General features: G+C 42.0%; 1 protein-coding gene across 11 annotated transcripts in view; it reads left to right on the forward strand.

Moving 5' to 3' along the window:
* The window catches only part of POU2F1 (POU class 2 homeobox 1), a 511,154-nt gene that overhangs the window by 125,410 nt on the left and 366,637 nt on the right, over positions 1 to 19,107 (forward strand). For all 11 annotated transcript variants that reach the window (XM_069202748.1, XM_069202752.1, XM_069202754.1 and 8 more), the window contains exon 5: positions 3,992 to 4,092. In XM_069202748.1, the coding sequence (XP_069058849.1) occupies positions 3,992 to 4,092 (101 nt within the window). The remainder of the gene's footprint in view (positions 1 to 3,991; positions 4,093 to 19,107) is intronic.

Here is a 19,107-nt window from a genome sequence, read left to right on the forward strand (position 1 = left end):
TGTGAGCAGGCAACAGTAGAGATTCTATAGATTATGTCTTTCTCAAAAATGCTGAAGTTATCGGTTTGCCTGCTTTTTTGCCCACACATTTAATCACCGACAAGACTTGACAAATTATTTCTCTGATGTGCTAGAAATTGTTCACGACCCTTGTCCATAGCTGGAGACCAAATGCTTGACCTTGTGATGGAAGTTTGTTTTGTTTTAGAAGTGAGACACAATTTTCAAACCTTGCTTATTGCTCAGAACCTTAAAAGTATTATGTTGAAATCCATGTCTTTAAAAAATAATAATATTTTTTTAACTTTTTGTAGCCCAGATGATGAAGGTGTTTCAATTGATCTTTTTGTTTTAGTTTCCTGTAATGAAATCACATCCCTTCTTAGGCCTGACAAATATTCTGGTTAAGCTAATTTACGCAGCTCAGGTCACTACAGGGTCAATGGATTGTGTTCCTTTTTTCAAATCCCTACACCAGGGTTGTGGAATTAATAACATATCTACATGTCCATGGGACAGGTTGCTTCATAAATCTACTTGTCCTGTAAACAAATCAACTTGTCCTTTTGGTGGCACGTAGTGCGACAATAAATTATAGCAGCAATCTCATTATATAAGAGCTCTGATAATATCCTCTCTGGTTGTGCCAGGAATCATACTATAGTAGGGTTTGAATTCCAGCAATTCGTGCATTTTGCCACCTTTCTACAGATCTACATACTGGGGCTACAGGTAGCTTAAGCAATAGTTCCAGGGTTGGAATGTGCTTTTGGAGTCAGTGCAGACCTACTAACCTGAATGTTTTAGGGGTTTCCCCCAGCACTCGACTAATCTTTTCCCATACTGAGAAAGTTTGGAAATTTACTCTCGACAAGGGCAGAAATAAAACTTCTTCCACAATTGGGAAAACACTAGTTGGAGGGAAAGTGAACTTGTAAACGCTCAACAGATTTTCTCATGAGCAAATCTACACATACATATTTGCTTGTGCTAAAATGCAGTTCATATTTTCTAGGAGTACAGTTTCCTGGCCTGCGTCTGTAAATTATTGTGAATTCATTAAAACAGTACAACTGCACTAATACAAAGGCATACACCATGGGTGCACTTTTTTGACTTTAAGAATTGAGCCCCAAAAAAGTTCTTGAGTTAACCAAGATTTTTTTATTTTTTACTAACATTTTGTCTCTCTATATATTTAATCTATAGACTGGCTTCTCTGTGAGTGACACCATTCTGCTCTCTCGCAAGAGCATATCGGCACTCAAAGTAGTTTTGTTCAATGCCAAAGACTACTGTGGCAATGTGCACTCTTAGAGACCAAAAATATTATTGCTTTTTGCCAATGTTCATTATAATTATAAGGCCCTGCCATCTCCCACAACAATAATGTTTTACAAAAACCATGTTAAAACAAGACATGTATTGGCAAAACTAAAATGCAGTCCATCAATGTCAGGCTTAATGGCTTTGTCAGTGACTGTTTATTTCCATGTTTCCCATAATCTAAATACTGGTTGCACTAATTTTCCATTATGAATATTGTTTTGAGAACAGTAGCACGAGTCCATATTTTAGTAGATGATGCTTAAAAGAAATGCTACCTAAAATTTCACAGTACTTTAGCAGAAAGTTTTTTTCCTAGTTGCATTATAGTGAACATTTAACTTAAAAGCAGACTCCTCAGTCTTGATCTCAAGCTCCTGTAAATATTTGCATCTAATCAGAGAGCATTCTGGAAGCATTATACCTAGCTTCATATTGTTAAACTTTGCAAACGTGTGTACACATTGTTATACTGGGACCACTGTCAGCGGGGCAGTCTCGGCTTACATTTCCTTACAGCACTCACCCTAATAATAAAAGCTTTTCATTATTGATTCATAAGTATAAGTTTGAACAGCATTAACATATGTACACAAATATTACCTTAACTACAGACAATGCCCTTCCCTGCTCCATTATGGGGTACTGTAAACTGGCTTCCAAAGGGTTTGTGCTGCAGGGGGTTGTGTCTGCTTGTCTGAATGACAAAATAAACATGAAAACATGTTCTCCTTGACCCCAAACAATATGTCTTGGGAGACATGCTACAGGAATTCCACAACCATGCCTTACACGTGGAGCAGAGTGTTGCTCTATAACCACCTGTCCTTTATTTTCTAAATAGGTTTATGGTTGAAGAGATTTCTGTACATCTTGCCTTATTTGCTTCAATGGCTGACAAAATGTAGAGTGGCTGCATGGTTTTTACTATCACTACTCTGAACTTCAGCTAACTGCAGCGTATGATGACACTTACTTCAGTAACAATCTTTAGTTTTTCACCCTTGTTGCTGCAGCTAGTGCTGTGTATCTCCAAACACATGCTTCAGGATAGTTGTCCGTCAGTAGAGAGCAGCACATCATTTTAGGGGGTGCTCAAAACGATTCTCAAAGTCTTCTCAGGTCTCTACCAGTCACTTGAGTGCATGGGCATCAAGTAGAGCTTGTCATCTCAAAGGATCCTTTTCAAACAAATGGAGGGTGGGAGCACACTGTCAGCAGTCATTTCACCCCAATGCATTATGGTAACAGCTCAGTATGTCTTTAGTTATTCACCCGTGTTGGTGCATGCAGACCAGTGAGGCATGATCCATTGCTAAGAAGATTCACAAAATACTTTATTTCCTGAAACAGGTTTTGCTTTTTACACCAAGCAACTCCCAGTTTTTCAGATGTTAAAGCTGCAGTATGGGTAAACCTGCACACTTTCTGTAGGATCTGATTTCCAAAACTCAAGGTGAACAGACAACCTTTTGTAGTTCATTCTCCTGATTTCTTATATTAACCTGTTACATAGACCCAGCAGCTTTTGCTTTTGTAACTTATGTGGATGACACAGGAAAGCAGGATACAGTAGAGGCACATTCTCCAGCATTGCTCTTCTGTCAGAAGATGAACATGTTGTTTGTAACCTTGTTAGTAGCAGTTTTGGTCTATAGGTGTTTTACCTTTTAAGTCTGCTTGGGAATTGACAGAATCTATATCAATACAGAATCTATATATAACCTTGTTAGTAGCAGTTGTGGCCTATAGGCCTTTGACTTTTAAGGTTGCTTGTGTATTCACAAAATCTATATCAATACAGATTTCCAGTGTCTTTTTTTGCAGCATTAATCTGTTTTATATTCACATGCTGCACATTGATTTAATATTCTGCCATCTACTGCTTGAGTCTGGAAGATTCTCTACTTTAGTTTTTTTCCCCTCATTGGATCAGAGGAGTAGTTGTGTGAAACCCCCTGTGACATCAAACGGAAGGTCACAATGCTGTAGTGTGTTCTAGCCATTTTAGGGAGTTTTATTTCCACCATTGGGTTCGGAAACAGTCCTGTGTGCTCTGAGTTGACGAACATTGAAAACGGACACTGAGGAACATCAGTGACTGAAATATGGTGAATGCATAGCTGTGCTTTAACTTTATACCTGCAGCCTCTTAAGTATTCCTACCCCAGGAGGGATGGAAAGCACTTCATTTAGCTTCAGTTTAAACTGTCTCTACAGAGTAGCTCGGAAGACATATAACTTTTGCCTCCCAAAGGTTGTAAGACGTGAGGTTGTATTGCCCAGAACTCTAAAAATGTAGGAGAAATTACACTGACCCCACTATGCCATGGCATGCACAAAAGAGTTGTTACTGAAAGATCTAGGTTTTTTCAGACTATAAGTGGAGTATTCTTCTCTTTTGCAGTTCGCTATTGGTTAATGAGGTTGCTGTCATTAGATGTAATGGCCCTGCTGTTGGTTGTATTTTCCCAGTATCTTGTCTCTATTAAAGAGGCACAATATATAATAATATAGCATCCTAGTCATGTCCGTGAAGATGTCTGCCGACAGACGTTCCTTGTAGCATAGGATATGCCTTGAAATTTTGATTTCTGAGTAATATTGTAAGGTACCAACTCAAATCCTGCCGAATTATTTCTGATATTTAATATTATTCATGTAGGCACACAAACGAATGGCTTGGATTTTCAGAAGCAACCTGTGCCTGTTGGGGGAGCAATCACTACTGCCCAAGCCCAGGCCCTCCTTGGACATCTCCACCAGGTAAGCAAAGGCAGTCATACCCCTCTGCAGACAGTTGAACCATCTTTTATGTTTTATTAATGGAAATTCTTGCATTTTCACCATGTTAATGGCCTTGTGGTGCTGTGGACTGAGTGATGTGGTATGTTACTGTTCTACTTTGTCCAAGAAAGTTATGAGACCAACACAGCTTTATGGGTTTGCTAAAAAATTATTAGTCTGAGATATTGCAGTGGGTTCATATAAGGTTCTCTTAGTCATTTGTAGTGAAGAGTGCCATACTACATATGTCAGTAAAATGTACTAGTTTTCAACAGTAAGAAATCAGATTAAATTTCAGAGCAACTGAAAATGTAAGCAGAACCCTTTTTTTTTTAACTGCTTCTACGCCACCTTTTGAAGTCCTTCCCGGCACTAACCAAGGCTCTGGATCCTTTTTCAAGAGGCCTTCTGCTCTTGGATCAGCATGAAGGTTGACAGAGGCTGTGTGCATGACATGACTGTTAAATTTGAGAACGCTTGATGGAAACTGTATCACTTAGGCCTTCCTGTCCAAATTTGCTTCCCAAAGCCTCATTGCATTATTGGCTATTGTGCTTGGGGTAAATATTGGTTATATTGCTTTTAATTATTACATTTTTTAAAACTGCATGGGAGAGTTAATGCTAATAGTGCATGGGGTCAATATTGCTAATACTGCATTGATATCAGTATTGCTTGTATTTCCTGTGGGTAACAGTGCTAAATAGCTTTTAGTTTCTATTACTTGTACTGCTCTTGGTGATTGTTGCTTAGTCTGCTGAGGGTTATTACTACTTGTGCATCCTGTGATAATTCTTTCTTACGTTGCCTGGTGCTGTTTCTTCTGCTGCCTTTGGACTTTATTGCTTCCTTTTGGGATCTCTGTTACTAGTGCTGCTTGGTTTCATAAATATGTATGTGGCCTGGAACCTGTGAGCTGCTAGTGCACGAGTACATTGCTGCGTAAGTTGCTTGAAGCAATAGCATTATTTGTACTAGTATGTCTTCAGTTGCATGATGTCATCATTGCTTTCGTTGACTGAGATTTTGTTGTGTTGCGGGTCAGCTTTTATGGCAGAGAATAAATATTATTGCTTACACTTCCAGGTGTTGTGAGTTCTTACACTGCAGATGCAATGATGATTCTCACCAGCATAATAGCTGCTTGAGCTGTTCTCTTCCTTACCTCTTGAACTTCTTTGGATCTTGGCCTCTGGTGTCTTTGATGTGTGAACTTTGAGCAGTTGTGACTGCTTGAACTTCCAGCTCTTAGTTGTTGCTTGAATTTCCTGTGTCATTGATGTTTTTTCTGCATGGTTGGGAGAAGGGAGTGGCATTTGTCCCTGATCATAAAGCTTGTAAACCACACCCCTTTCTCTTCTTTTAATAGCGCTATCACAAAACCGTTAACCCTTGGATGGGTTGACAGCATGTGGCTCCATCCAGGATAACACTGATAGAGAACGATCTCTTAAAGGTTGTAGTAGACAATACATGTACTTGAACAGGGTTTTGTGTATAAATTAGGTCACTTAGGTATCCATTTTGGAATCCGAATCCTAGCGGTAGTGTTTGCAGAAGTTGTGAACTCTTATTGATGGCGCTGCTTTGTAAATTATAGCAATTTAAAAGTTGTCCGTATACGTAGAACAATTTCTGATCTTCCTAAAATAAGGTGATTTATTTACCACATCAGAAGGCAATCAGTGCACCTGTTAAGTGTTAGCCATGTTTTAGACGGCAGGTTTGACATTAATCATAAGAACTGTAATGCACATAGTGTTGAATGCCTGGTTCATGTCTACGTAATCCTTGGGGCTCTTGTGGCATTAACAGAATACAGTGTGTTACATTGTAGAATAACACTGGGAAAATCTGGAACTTAAGTGTGGTTATTACAATAGTTACTAACAACCTTTTGTGAAATGCTAGTTTGAAGTACCACTTTTTCGCTTGTGAAGCACAATTAAGTCAGTCAACTCAAGATATGTGCTCGCTTGTTAAGTTTATGTTCACTGGGAAGGATCAGAGCACATTGACCAACCTGCCGCGTAGGTTCTCATTATCCTAATGAGACTACTGGATTTGGGCGGCAGAATCACTTGCGCTGTGGGGGACTGCGTCTGAAACCACTACAGGTGACACCTGTCGGCCTAATCTGGGTTTTGTTCCAGCGAACCAGCAGTGCCTCATCTCCACCCAAGAGAAGGGATGATTGGGCAACTGGGCGCATGACACAAATGACTCTTCAGGGAAATCGTTGTCACTCAGATCTCATCCGTTTTCTCAGTTACATTAGTCTCACAGATGGAAGGACAATCAAAGGCCAGGGTATAGTTCAATAAGGTTTTATTGAAGTAACTGCATCTTAGATAATAAAGCATATATTGCAATAACTAGGACGATGAAGCATGGTAGGATTACAATTTTGACAAGGAGAGTGAAACATAAAAAGAACGCTACCAAATTGTCACTAAGGTTTAGACGGATAGTTCCTACCTAGGCTGTGTTAGAGCACAGCATATTAAATTCTAATTCTGCCCTTCAGTTTCCCCTGGGAAGACATCATCCCTCATATCTGAAACTGCACATCTTTGGCACCCCCTGTGTACTGAGAATGAATATTGTCTGTAAACCAGGTTGGAGAGGACCGACAGTGGTGTCAAGTAGCTAGACATGCCTTTTTACCTGTGCTTACTGTCCTGCCTAAAATGGTCTATTAGTCTCTTGCAGTCGGGCCCCTCCCTCCATTCATGGAAAGATGTTGCATGTATATTTGAGTGTAGCAGGAGGAGCATGCAGAACGTGTGCTATGAGTGACTGGTGACATACCGGAATCCATTTTGGAGCTTGTGTGGATAGAGGGTGGATTGAGCCTTTTTGACAGTAGTGTGAATTTCAGGGCTCCTTCAAAGCGTGTATAAGGCCTTTATTGAACCATACCCTTGGGTGTGAGGACAAGAAGTCAAGTGCCCAATTGATGTCTCAGATTAGTCTTTGCCTAGCCTTGCGCCTTTGCTCTCCAGAAGTATTTAACCCAGCAGGTTGAAAGGTAGTTAAGTGGAAATCCATCTCCCTCCTTTGTTTTTTCTTTCTCTAACCGGAGTTTCCCAGCTTTCCTTTCTGCTGTCACTAAAGGAGAAAAGACTATGGACTGGCACATCCTTGTGGAATAAGCGAAATGTCAGTGCTGTGTCTCATAGATCTCAGCCTGGAAGTAGAGGAGCTGACAAGAAGGAAGATTTAACAGACATCATCTTAAACCACCTACACTGAAGAACCTTGGTGGAGATGTGTGTTGGGGCGATTTGTATATTGACCGCTTGCTTGCAAAGTACTTGGCTCTCTTTGCCTCTAACTAGTCTTTGAGTTAATATAAGTCCTCCTCCCTGGCCTGGAATAGTTTGAAAGGGTTGCCAGTACAGATTATAAATGTTGATCCCACCATCAATTTTTACTCATTTCCTGGCAGCAGGAGAGCACTGTGTAGAAGTGCACAATAGATATGAAACCTGTTGTGAGGAGATGGGTTTTGTAATACTCCCATGAATTGCAACTCAGTTTTGAAAACGAAACTGATGCTGGTGATTTCCTGAATGCTGGCTGCATGCTCCTCTGTGACTTCTGCCCTTACATCTCTACTGTGTTCCAGGCATCCTGGAGTCGGAGCATCATGGGACAACTCCAATCCCATTCTTGATTCCTGACTCCCATGGAGCCTGTCATATGCTCAACTTCCAAGTAAGCATTTCTATTATTTCGGCTGAGGTTGAGGATTGATTGGACCACTGTGAGCTGCTGACACCAACAGCTCCTGACTCCACTGCGATGACTTTGGAAGCCCGTAAATCTGCACAGGAAAGTGCAGGGACAGTAGGACTGTGAGAACAAATTGGCTGGTCTCTGTGCTATCTGGATCTGCACCAGCTGCTTCATATTTTTAAGGAAAAGGACTCTACATGTCCCAGTGGTGTATACTCCAATAAATATCTGGCTGTTACTTACTTCTTGGACTCCTATCTTCATTGACTGACCACTTGGATCTATGACTCGGAATTTGTTGGTGTGCCCTGGCTTGTTGCTTACATATCTGATATCCTCACTTACTACCCAGTAGTCAGTGATTCTGGACACCTGTGGGGGGGAGGTGCCCGGCTGGTTGGCACCCACTGGACTTCTATATTGTTTTTCTTCAGGATTGACTTTAAGGACATTAATCTGTAACCCTTGTTGATGTGCGAGCATTGTGGCATTTTCCACCTTTGCTTCTCTTTGTACCTCTTATGTCCCAGCCACAAGAGAGGCTTGCAGTAATTAGATTCCAGCCCTCACTACCCACACCATAATTAGAAGTGGCACGCTAGCACGTAGAATTGATGCACGGACTCCTGTAGTAATAGAAAAAGCCAAAACGTTGTCTCACCACTGTAAAACATTGCCTGTCGTTTTTCTGTGCAGCAATATGCATATATATGTTCGATGGCATGTGTAGCTGCAGATACACATGCTATGCATATCCTTCCGACATCTAGTGTTGGGCTCGGAGTGTTAAAAGTTGTTTTTCTTCGAAGAAGTATTTTTGGAGTCACGGGATCGAGTGACTCCTACTCTCGGTTCCATTGCGCATGGGCATCGACTCCATTGTTAGTTTGCTTTCTATCCGCCGTCGGGTTCAGACATGTTTCCTCTCGCTCCGTGATTACGATTCGGAAAACCTTTCTTTTCGTCGACATTGTTTTGATCGCGTGCTCCATCTAGCATCGAACCGGTAGTACTGTCGGAACCTTATTTTTGTTCGCCCTTCGGGGTGTGTGCGCCCAACTAGGGCCTATTCAAGCTTACCACGTGGAAAGCCTGATGGATCGGGCTCCATTCCGATTCTGCCCTAGGTGCCACACGAAGTATACCTATACAGATTAGCACTTGGTTTGTAACTTGTGACTTTCTCAGACCATCGGGAGGGAAACTGTGAGGCCTGTCGATCGTTTTGTTAAAAAAAGACTCTCAGAGATCGCAGAGCCCGAAGACTCGAAACGGCGTCGAAAAGCATCTCAACGTTGCTGAATAAGAGCAGGTGCAGGCAGCAGTCTCCATCCGAGACACAGTCTCCAAACAGGAATCTGAGAATGACAGAACCATCACAGATGGCCAGCATTTGAGTACGTCTGCCCCTACATCCCTGCACAAAAAACATTCTAAGGCCTTGGGTACACCACTGCCAGAAGGCCATGGTTTGGCCCGAAAAAAGTCTGTTGGCGACCATCCTTCAGGGTCGGTGCCGAAAAAGGCCACTCCTCCGTTGACTTCGGAGTCGAGTAAAACTATCAAAAGCTCCATTTCAGACTCCACAAAAAAAAAAAACACGTTTCGGAGTGGAAAATTCGGCAGTCGGCTGCGGAGCCGAGACCTTCCATAACATTTTCAGTACCAAAAAAACAACAAACTTTGGAACCGAAAAAAACTTATATACAGAGGAACAAGGACTTTTAAAAAATTGAGAGAAGCACATAAAACCTCTGAGGAGGAGTAGGACATTGTGTCCATTCTACAAATTATGGATGAGAGACAATCCAGGATACACATCTATAAAGAAGCAGGAAGGATTGTTACTGCATCTCCTTTAAAAACAAAAAGGAAGCTGGTTTTCCAAGAGGAACTGGACACTGTACATCCACCAGCAAAGGTGCAAAAACAAAAGAAGCCAATGCCTCTTCATACTTCACCTCATTCTCCACAGTTATCTGTCTCACCTCACACCAGCCCACCGCCAGTGCCTTCTCCAACACACTCATTTTATTCACAAGAACATATAGCAGACACATGGGATCTTTATGACCCTGATCCCATCACAGATAATGACCCAGATACTTACCCATCGAAACCATCTCCACCAGAAGGTACCATTGCATACAACCAGGTCATATCCAGGGCTGCAGCATACCATGGGGTAACAATGCTTTCAGAGCCATTAGAAGAAGATTTTTTATTTAATACACTATCTTCAACACATTCCAAGTACCAGTGCCTCCCAATGTTACCAGACATGGAAACACACGCAGACCAAATTTTTAGCGAGCCTTTAAATCTAGGATTATCACATCTAGAATAGAGAAAAAATATAAGCCTGCAGCTGCTGACCCAGATTATATCACTTATAGGTGCCTCCAGAGTCAGTAGTAGTCAGTGCAGCACGAACAAGGGCAAATAGCCAGTCTTCAGGAGATGTACCTCCTCCTGATAGAGAGCACAAAATTTGATGCAGCGGGGAAAAGAGTTGCTTCACAGGCAGCAAATCAATGGAGAATTGCCAATTCTCAAGCACTGCTAGCCCGCTGTGATAGGGCCCATTGGGATGAAATGCAGGACACTATACAGCATCTCCCAAAAGAACACCAAAAGAGGGCACAACAAGTGGTAGAGGAAGGGCAAGCCATTAGTAATAATCAAATAAGATCTGCCCTTGATGCTGCTGATACAGCTGCAAGGAGCGTAAACAAGGCCATCACAATCAGAAGACAATCAGAAGACATACATGGCTACGCTCCTCTGGTTTTAAACCAGAAATTCAACAGGTTGTACCTAACATGCCTTTTGATGAGAAGCACCTCTTTGGCCCATTAGTGGACACTATAATTGAAAAACTGAGAATGGCCTCAGATACTGCAAAAGCAATGGGTGCTTTGTACACCACACCATATAGAGGTTCATTTCGCAGACCACAGTTTTGAGGAAGTTTTGAAGCACAATCCTCAGAGGCTTCTACCTCACAAACAAAGCAACCACATCAAACCCAATATCAAAGAGGTGGGTTTAGAGGCACATAAAGAGGTCAATACTTTAGGAATAGAGGTAAATTCCAAACCTCTAAACAAACAGCAACACAACCAAAGCAGTGACTTCCTTCCTTCCCTTCCACTCCACCCATCTCCTGTGGGGGGAAGACTACAGCAGTTCCACTCTCATTGGCAAAATTTCACCACAGACAAGTGGGTATTATCAATTATCGCCCGAACACAGAGAGAATACCTGTGAAGCTTGCCGAGCATTTCGATCAAAGAAAACCTTGAGAGATCGACGCTCAAGAAGACTACAAATGGCGTCGAAGCCGAAACAAGATCTCGACGTCGAGGAGGAAGAAAGAATTTCCATCAAAGAAACAGACTCGGATGAATCCGACGGTGAACGACCCTCGACGGTGCAACAAACCGTGAGTAAACCTGCCCCGTCCCAAACCCAGGGTCACACCAAAAAATTCAAGGCCACGGGGACGCCACCGCCAGCAGGCCATGGCTCAACCCACAGAAAGGAAGGTGACCAAATTACAACAGCACCGAAAAAGGCCAAAGATTTGCCGAAGACATCTGACTCCGGTCGAGATTCCGGCACCGAATAATTTCGGCATTGAGTTGTCAAGTCAAACAAGCCCTGAAAAAGCTCCTCGGAAACGAAAAAGACAAAACATTAGGAATTTCGGTACCGGAAAAACCAGCTTCGGAGCCGAAACGAACATCATACACTGAGGAGCAAGGGCTTTCGATGCAGATTTGAGCAAGATCTGGATGTAGAAGAACCTGACTAAACGCAACAAAGGTTACAAATCCAGAAGGATACAGGGAAGATACAGACCATCCCTCCACTCAAATCTAAAAGAAAACTAGCCTTTCAAGAATCAGAAATGCAACCAAAAGCCAAAGTGGTTAGAGACAAGTCACCACCACCACAAGTCTCACCACAACCGTCCCCACTCCATTCACCACACTTGTCACCAGTGGGTACACCGATAACGCAGTCACCCACACATACTGGGATGACCCAAGATGATGCTGATGCATGGGATCTATACGATCCACCTATAATGGACAAAAGCCCAGAGTGTTATCCAACCAAGCCTTCGCCACCAAAGGACAGTACAGCATATACGCAAGTACTAGCCAGAGCAGCTACGTTCCACAACGTAACGATGCACTCTGAACCAGTGGAGGATGACTTCCTTTTCAACACTCTGGCATCCACCCACGCATCCTATCAAAGCCTGCCAATGCTGCTGGGCATGCTCAAGCACGCACAACAGGTCTTCCAAGAGCCTGTCAAGGGAAGAGCTATCACGCCGAGGGTCGAAAAGAAATCTAAACCACCCCCGACAGACCCAGTGTTTATAACGCAACAGCTCACTCCGGACTCAGTGGTTGTGGGGGATGCAAGAAAAAAGGCGAACTCACAATCAGGGGATGCCCCACCACCTGACAAAGAGAGTCGAAAATTTGACGCAGCAGGCAAGAGAGTGACATCAAAGCAGCCTATCAATGGCAAATTGCAAATTCGCAAGCCCTACTTGCACTCTACGACAGGGCACACTGGGACGAGATGCAAGACATCATCCAGCATTTTGCCAAGGAACACCAAAAACGTGCCCAGCAAGTAGTTGAAGAAGTACAGGCCATATCAAACAATCAGATACGGTCTGCATTAGACTCTGGAGATACAGCAGCACGGACTGTCAACACGGCTGCGGAGTTCTGGATTCAAACCAGAAATTCAACAAGCGGTACTAAATATGCCGTTTAACCAACATCAGTTGTTTGGGCCGGAAGTCGATACCGCCATCGAGAAGATGAAAAAGGACACAGACACGGCCAAAGCCATGGGCACGCTCTACTCCCCACAATACAGAGGCACTTTTAGGAAACCACAATTTAGAGGGGGGTTCCGACAACAGACATCTGAACCATCCACCTCCCAAAACCCACCAACCAGTCACAATATCAAAGAGGGGGGTTTTGTGGTTCCTATAGAGGACAATTCCCAAGAGGAAGAGGGAAATTCTAGCCCGCCAAACCAAGCCCTAGCAAACAGTGACTTCAATGTCACACAACCCCAACACTTATCACCAGTGGGGGGCTAACCAAATACTAACCCTATTGGACACACATTACCACAGACACGTGGGTCCTATCAATTATCCAACATGGTTATTGCATAGAATTCACAACATTCCCTCCAGATGTTCCTCCAAAACAGCACAGATTGTCTCCACAACACTTAGACCTATTACATATAGAGGTCCAAGCACTGCTACAAAAACAAGCTATAGAGCTAGTACCCTATCACCAAAGAGGAACAGGCGTTTACTCCCTGTATTTCCTTATTCCAAAAAAGGACAAAACATTAAGGCCTATCTTAGATCTCAGAACACTGAATCTCTTCATCAAATCAGATCATTTCCATATGGTCACACTTCAAGACGTAGTTCCCTTACTAAAAAAAAGGGGGAATACATGACAACACTGGATCTCAAGGACGTATTTCCACATACCCATCCATCCATCTCACAGGAAATAACTCAGGTTTGTAATACAAGGCAAACAACATCAATTCTAAGTGCTACCATTCGGGATAACAACAGCCCCCAGAGTATTTACAAAATGCCTAGCCGTAGTAGCAGCTCATATAAGGAGACAACATATGCACGTATTCCCATATTTGGACGATTGGCTAAAGCCAACACTCAGCAACAATGTCAAATTCAAACGCAATACGTCATAGAAACTCTACACAAATTAGGGTTTTCTATAAATTACCAAAAATCACATCTACAACCATCCCAACTACAACAATACTTGGAAGCAACACTCAACACACAAAGAGCTATTGCCACTCCAAGTCCACAAAGAGTTCAGTCGTTCCAAAATCTAAGATCAAGCATGCAACCAAACCAACACTACACAGTAAGGTTTGTGATGAAACTACTAGGCATGATGTCCTCATGCATAGCTATTGTCCCAAACGCAAGACTACACATGCAGCCCTTACAACAGTGCCTAGCAAAACAATGGACGCAGGCACAGGGTCAACTACAAGATCTAGTGTTAATAGACCGCCAAACACACACTTCGCTTCAATGGTGGAACCCGGTAAATTTAAACAAAGGGCGGCCTTTTCAAGACCCAGTGCCTCACGCCATTATCACAACAGACGCTTCCATGGTTGGGTGGGGAGCACACCTCAACAATCACAGCATACAAGGTCAATGGGACAATCAACAAAAACTACTTCACATAAATCACTTGGAACTGCTAGCGGTATTTCTAGCATTAAAACCGTTTCAACCACTGCTAGCCCACAAACACATTCTTGTCAAGACAGACAATAAGACATGTATTATCTAAACAAACAGGGAGGGACACACTCGTCACATCTGTGTCTCTTAGCACAACAAATTTGGCATTGGGCAATTCACAACAAAATTTGCTTGATAGCACAATACATACCAGGCATTCAAAATCAGCTGACAATCTCAGTCGAGATCAACAGCAAACTCACGAATGTGAAATACATCCCCAGATTCTACAGGATCACTTCTGCCGCTGGGGGACACCAAACATAGATCTATTTGCAACAAAAGAAAACGCAAAATGCCAAAACTTCGCGTCCAGGTATCCACACCCTCAGTCCAAAGGCAATGCTCTATGGATCAGCTGGTCAGGGATATTTGCTTACGCTTTTCCCCCTCTCCCGCTCATTCCTTATCTGGTCAACAAACTGAGTCAAAACAAACTCAAACTAATACTTATAGCACCAACATGGGCTCGCCAACCGTGGTACACCACACTGTTGGACTTATCAGTAGTACCCCACATCAAACTGCCAAACAGACCAGATCTGTTGACACAACACAAACAACAGATCAGACAACCGAATCCAGCATCGCTCAACCTAGCAATCTGGCTCCTGAAGTCTTAGAATTCGGATATTTAAACCTTTCAAAAGAGTGTATGGAGGTCATTAAACAAGCAAGAAAACCCACAGCAAGACATTGTTACGCGAACAATTGGAAAGGATTTGTTTGCTACTGTCAGGCTAATCAAATTATGCCACTAGACGCCTCCACACAAAACATTGTAAGTTATTTACTACACTTACAAAAGTCAAATCTAGCTTTTTCTTCCATTAAACTCCATCTCACTGCAATATCTGCTTATCTGCGAATTAAACATATAAAATCGCTTTTTTAGAATCCCAGTTATTAAAGCCTTTATGGAAGGACTAAAAATAATCATACCCCCAAGGACACCACCAGTACCTTTGTGGAATCTTAATATTGTATTAACACGACTCATGGACCCACCATTTGAACCCATGCATTCTTGTCAAATCCAATTTCTAACTTGGAAAGTAGCTTTTCTAATAGCCATCACATCACTTCAAAGAGTTAGTGAAATACAGGCATTTACTATTCAAGAACCCTTTATACAAATACATAGACATAAAGTGGTTCTCCGTACAAATCAGTTTTTTTTTTTTTACAAAAGTCATATCACCATTCCATCTAAACCAAACTGTGGAACTCCCAGTCTTCTTTCCACAAACAGACTCAGTAGGTGAAAGGGCATTGCATACATTAGACATAAAAAAGAGCGCTAATGTATTACGTTGAAAGAACGAAACAATTTCGTAAAACTAAACAATTGTTCATAGCTTTCCAAAAACCTCATGCAGGTAACCCTATATCCAAACAGGGCATTGCCAAATGGATAGTTAAATGCATTCAAACCTGTTACCTTAAAGCTAAAAGAGAATTACCCATTACACCAAGGGAACACTCCAGTAGAAAGAAAGGCGCCACAATGGCTTTTCTTGGTAATATACCAATGACAGAAATTTGTAAGGCAGCCACTTGGTCTACGCCTCATACATTTACTAAGCATTACTGTGTAGATGTGTTAGCAGCACAACAAGCCACAGTAGGACAGGCTGTACTAAGAACATTATTTCAAACAACTTCAACTCCTACAGGCTAACCACCGCTTTTGGGGAGATTACTGCTTTGTAGTCTATGCACAGCATGTGTATCTGCAGCTACACATGCCATCGAACGGAAAATGTCACTTACCCAGTGTACATCTGTTCGTGGCATGTTGCGCTGCAGATTCACATGCGCCCTCCCACCTCCCCGGGAGCCTGTAGCCATCTTAGTTGCATTGAAATTGTATATATGTAAATATTTGTTACTTTATTACTCTATGTACATACACATTTACTCAATTGCATGGGCACCTCTAGTATCCTTACTTTAACAACTCCTACTTCACCCTCTGCGGGGAAAACAATCTAAGATGGAGTCGACGCCCATGCGCAATGGAGCCGAAAGGGAGGAGTCACTCGGTCCCGTGACTCGAAAAGACTTCTTTGAAGAAAAACAACTTGTAACACTCCGAGCCCAACACTAGATAGCAGGAACAGTGCACAGCATACGAATCTGCAGCACAACATGCCACGAGCAGATGTACACTGGGTAAGAGACATTTTCCATATATATATATATAGTATGCCAATTAAATAATTTCAACACAGTCCACACCAATGAGGCGGGCCCACCACCATTAGGGAAATAATCCAGATTTAATGAATCACCATGGTGAAAACAGCAATGTCCATGCATTCGGTCTTAACAACTTGCTCACGACCTGAGATTCAGGCTCTAGGTTAACTGATGGCAGGGTTCCTGTGCCAAATTTTCAGTGTGCATGGCTGAAGGCTGTGCGTAGCAGGGGACGTCAGAAGGTTAGGTTGTGGTCTGGCCCAAGCCATGTACCATGCTCCTGCTCCACGTATCTGAAGGCAGAGGTTGGCTGCTCATGGCAGGTTGAAGGCAGGGCCTTGCCAAAGGTGTTGCACTTTAATTATTAGAAATTAAGTACTACATAAAGTGAAATCCAGTGGGAAAAACACAGTTAAAAACTGAATTATGTTATTGATTCAAACACGACAAACTATGCATAGCTGTGGCCTGTAACTTTTGACCACATGGATGGATCTCCTCAAAAATTTGCAAGTGGTTACCATAGTCCGCTAAGGTCCAGCATGCCAATTTTCGAGAACATATGTGCAGGTGGCAAAATTGTAAGGTGAGGCAAGTATTCAGAAAGGATGTGTTTTCCCATTTTATCTTTATTAGGAAATTTTGCTTGCATCTGCAGCAAAACAGAATGTTTGCGTTTATTGGTTTGGTGTAAATCTGTTCAGTAGTTTGAGATATAAGCAATTAACAAAGTTGCTGAGTGGGCCTGAAAGTTTTTACAATTTTGTATATCTAACATTTAAAATTGTGATTCTGAAAATCAAAAATCTGCTCAATCACATTTGAATTGAATTTTTTCTTAAATTTGATTGGGCAAGGAAGAGTTTTTTCCAGCCATCTTGAAATTCACTTTAAAAAATACAATTGCAAATTTCCTGTGGGGAAAAAAGTCCCCGACCAGAGAGAGGCCGTCATGAGAGATGCAGCACTCCATGGACTGCAGGTGGTCACCAAGAGATAGCTATGGAAAAATTCTATGAGAAACAAAAAAGGTTTTGCACTGATAAAACAGTGAATTGAAGGAAAATCACACATTTGCAGCTGCCATTTTGCGAACCGGATTAAAAGGCACCAATGTGTGCTGAAAATAGTATTTTTTTTGTAATAAAAAATAAATAAATAAATAAATGAAGAATATGGGAGAATGGTTTTCTCATAAAAAAAAAAAAAAGGCGAAAATATCTGCTGCACAGAGCTAAAGGATATGTGTAACAGGGGATGGCTGTCCATATTGGCAGCCAGTTGTGGGACAACATCCCATGGCGGGTTGGTTGCAGGGCTTTGCTGAAGGCAGTGCCAGTGGGAGTTAATATTACAGTGAATTTGTTTCAAAAATCTGGAAATTCACGAAAAATCAGTTTGAAACAAGAGTTCTGATTCTGGCTTACACATGAAAACAAACACTGGAATTCATTATTTGTCGTTAACAATGCACACCACAATCCAAGCTGCCCACCGTGCTGAATGCACCACTTTGCAATGGCACACAAACAAAAAACACTGTCTAGAGAAAAACATGGTGCTAGCCCACGTAGTGTATGTTGCTAACTCGGACGGGTAAGTTTGTGATTTTGTATGTTTGAGTCAAAACCATGACTCAGTTTTTAACTGTTTTTTCAGTGAATATCACTGAAAACAATAAAGGTTAAAGTGAAGTTAAGGTTAGCTTTGGTTATTACACCTCTGTGTATGTTTTAAAAGAAACCTTAGAAATGCAACTAAAAATCCATAGTTAAAGTTCATTCATGGGTATGAAATAAAACTGAAAAATCTCGAAATTCGCAAATTATGGCTAGGAGCATAATCTGTAACTCCCACAACAGCCATGCAATGCTCATGACCTTACCTTTTCTGAAAAATGCTATTCTAAATGTTGTAAATTATTTCACAGGTCACTCACCCTTACCTCATTGAGAGAGGACTATGAAGGTAGTATCATTTATTGGTTTGATTATATTATTTATTTACATTTTGCTTTTAGGTGTTAATGGTGTAAATACTGTGAGGTCATAAGCATTGCATTGCCTCCGAGAAAGCCTTGCACTAACTCTTAATAGGCTAACTTCTTCGGTCTTGTGCTGCTGAGGTTGGTCATTGGGACTGACCTTTGACCGTGTGTAGCAAGGTTAGCTGCAGGCCTTACGCCCAAACCTCTGTGCGAGGCCAACTACTACTTCACCAGCCTTCAGCCATACACAACAGAGGTTATTTGCAGTGTCCGGTCTTTGGCCAGGCCCATCTTTCTTTGAGGATTTCACAATTGAATTCCCTACCAAATGTCACTGTCTGGTATCACAAATCTAGGGTAAACTTCACGGACCCTTGTCAGATCTGCAGTTCTGGAACTAGGTCTGAGAATCCAGAAATAAGTTAACAATGTTCAGTGGTACTTGCCCTGGATTCACAGCTCCCAGCTGGTATTCTTTGAGCCCTGTGGCCTTGCTGGGTATCATGAGTCCAGCCGTGTGCTCTGTGAGCCTGACCGCTTGCTCTCCCACCCCAAAGCAAAACTATAATTTCTGGTCGTGCTAAGCCCATGTTGCATGAAGAATCCAAAGTTTGTTTTTGGAAGGTGTATGCCAACTCTTTGAACAGCTCTAAAGTTAAAGAGAAATCACAAAAAAATGCATTTAAAATACAAACATAACCTAGCTATA

The sequence above is a fragment of the Pleurodeles waltl genome, chromosome 8 (genome assembly GCF_031143425.1).
Source record: "Pleurodeles waltl isolate 20211129_DDA chromosome 8, aPleWal1.hap1.20221129, whole genome shotgun sequence".
Taxonomy (NCBI): Eukaryota; Metazoa; Chordata; class Amphibia; order Caudata; family Salamandridae; genus Pleurodeles; species Pleurodeles waltl.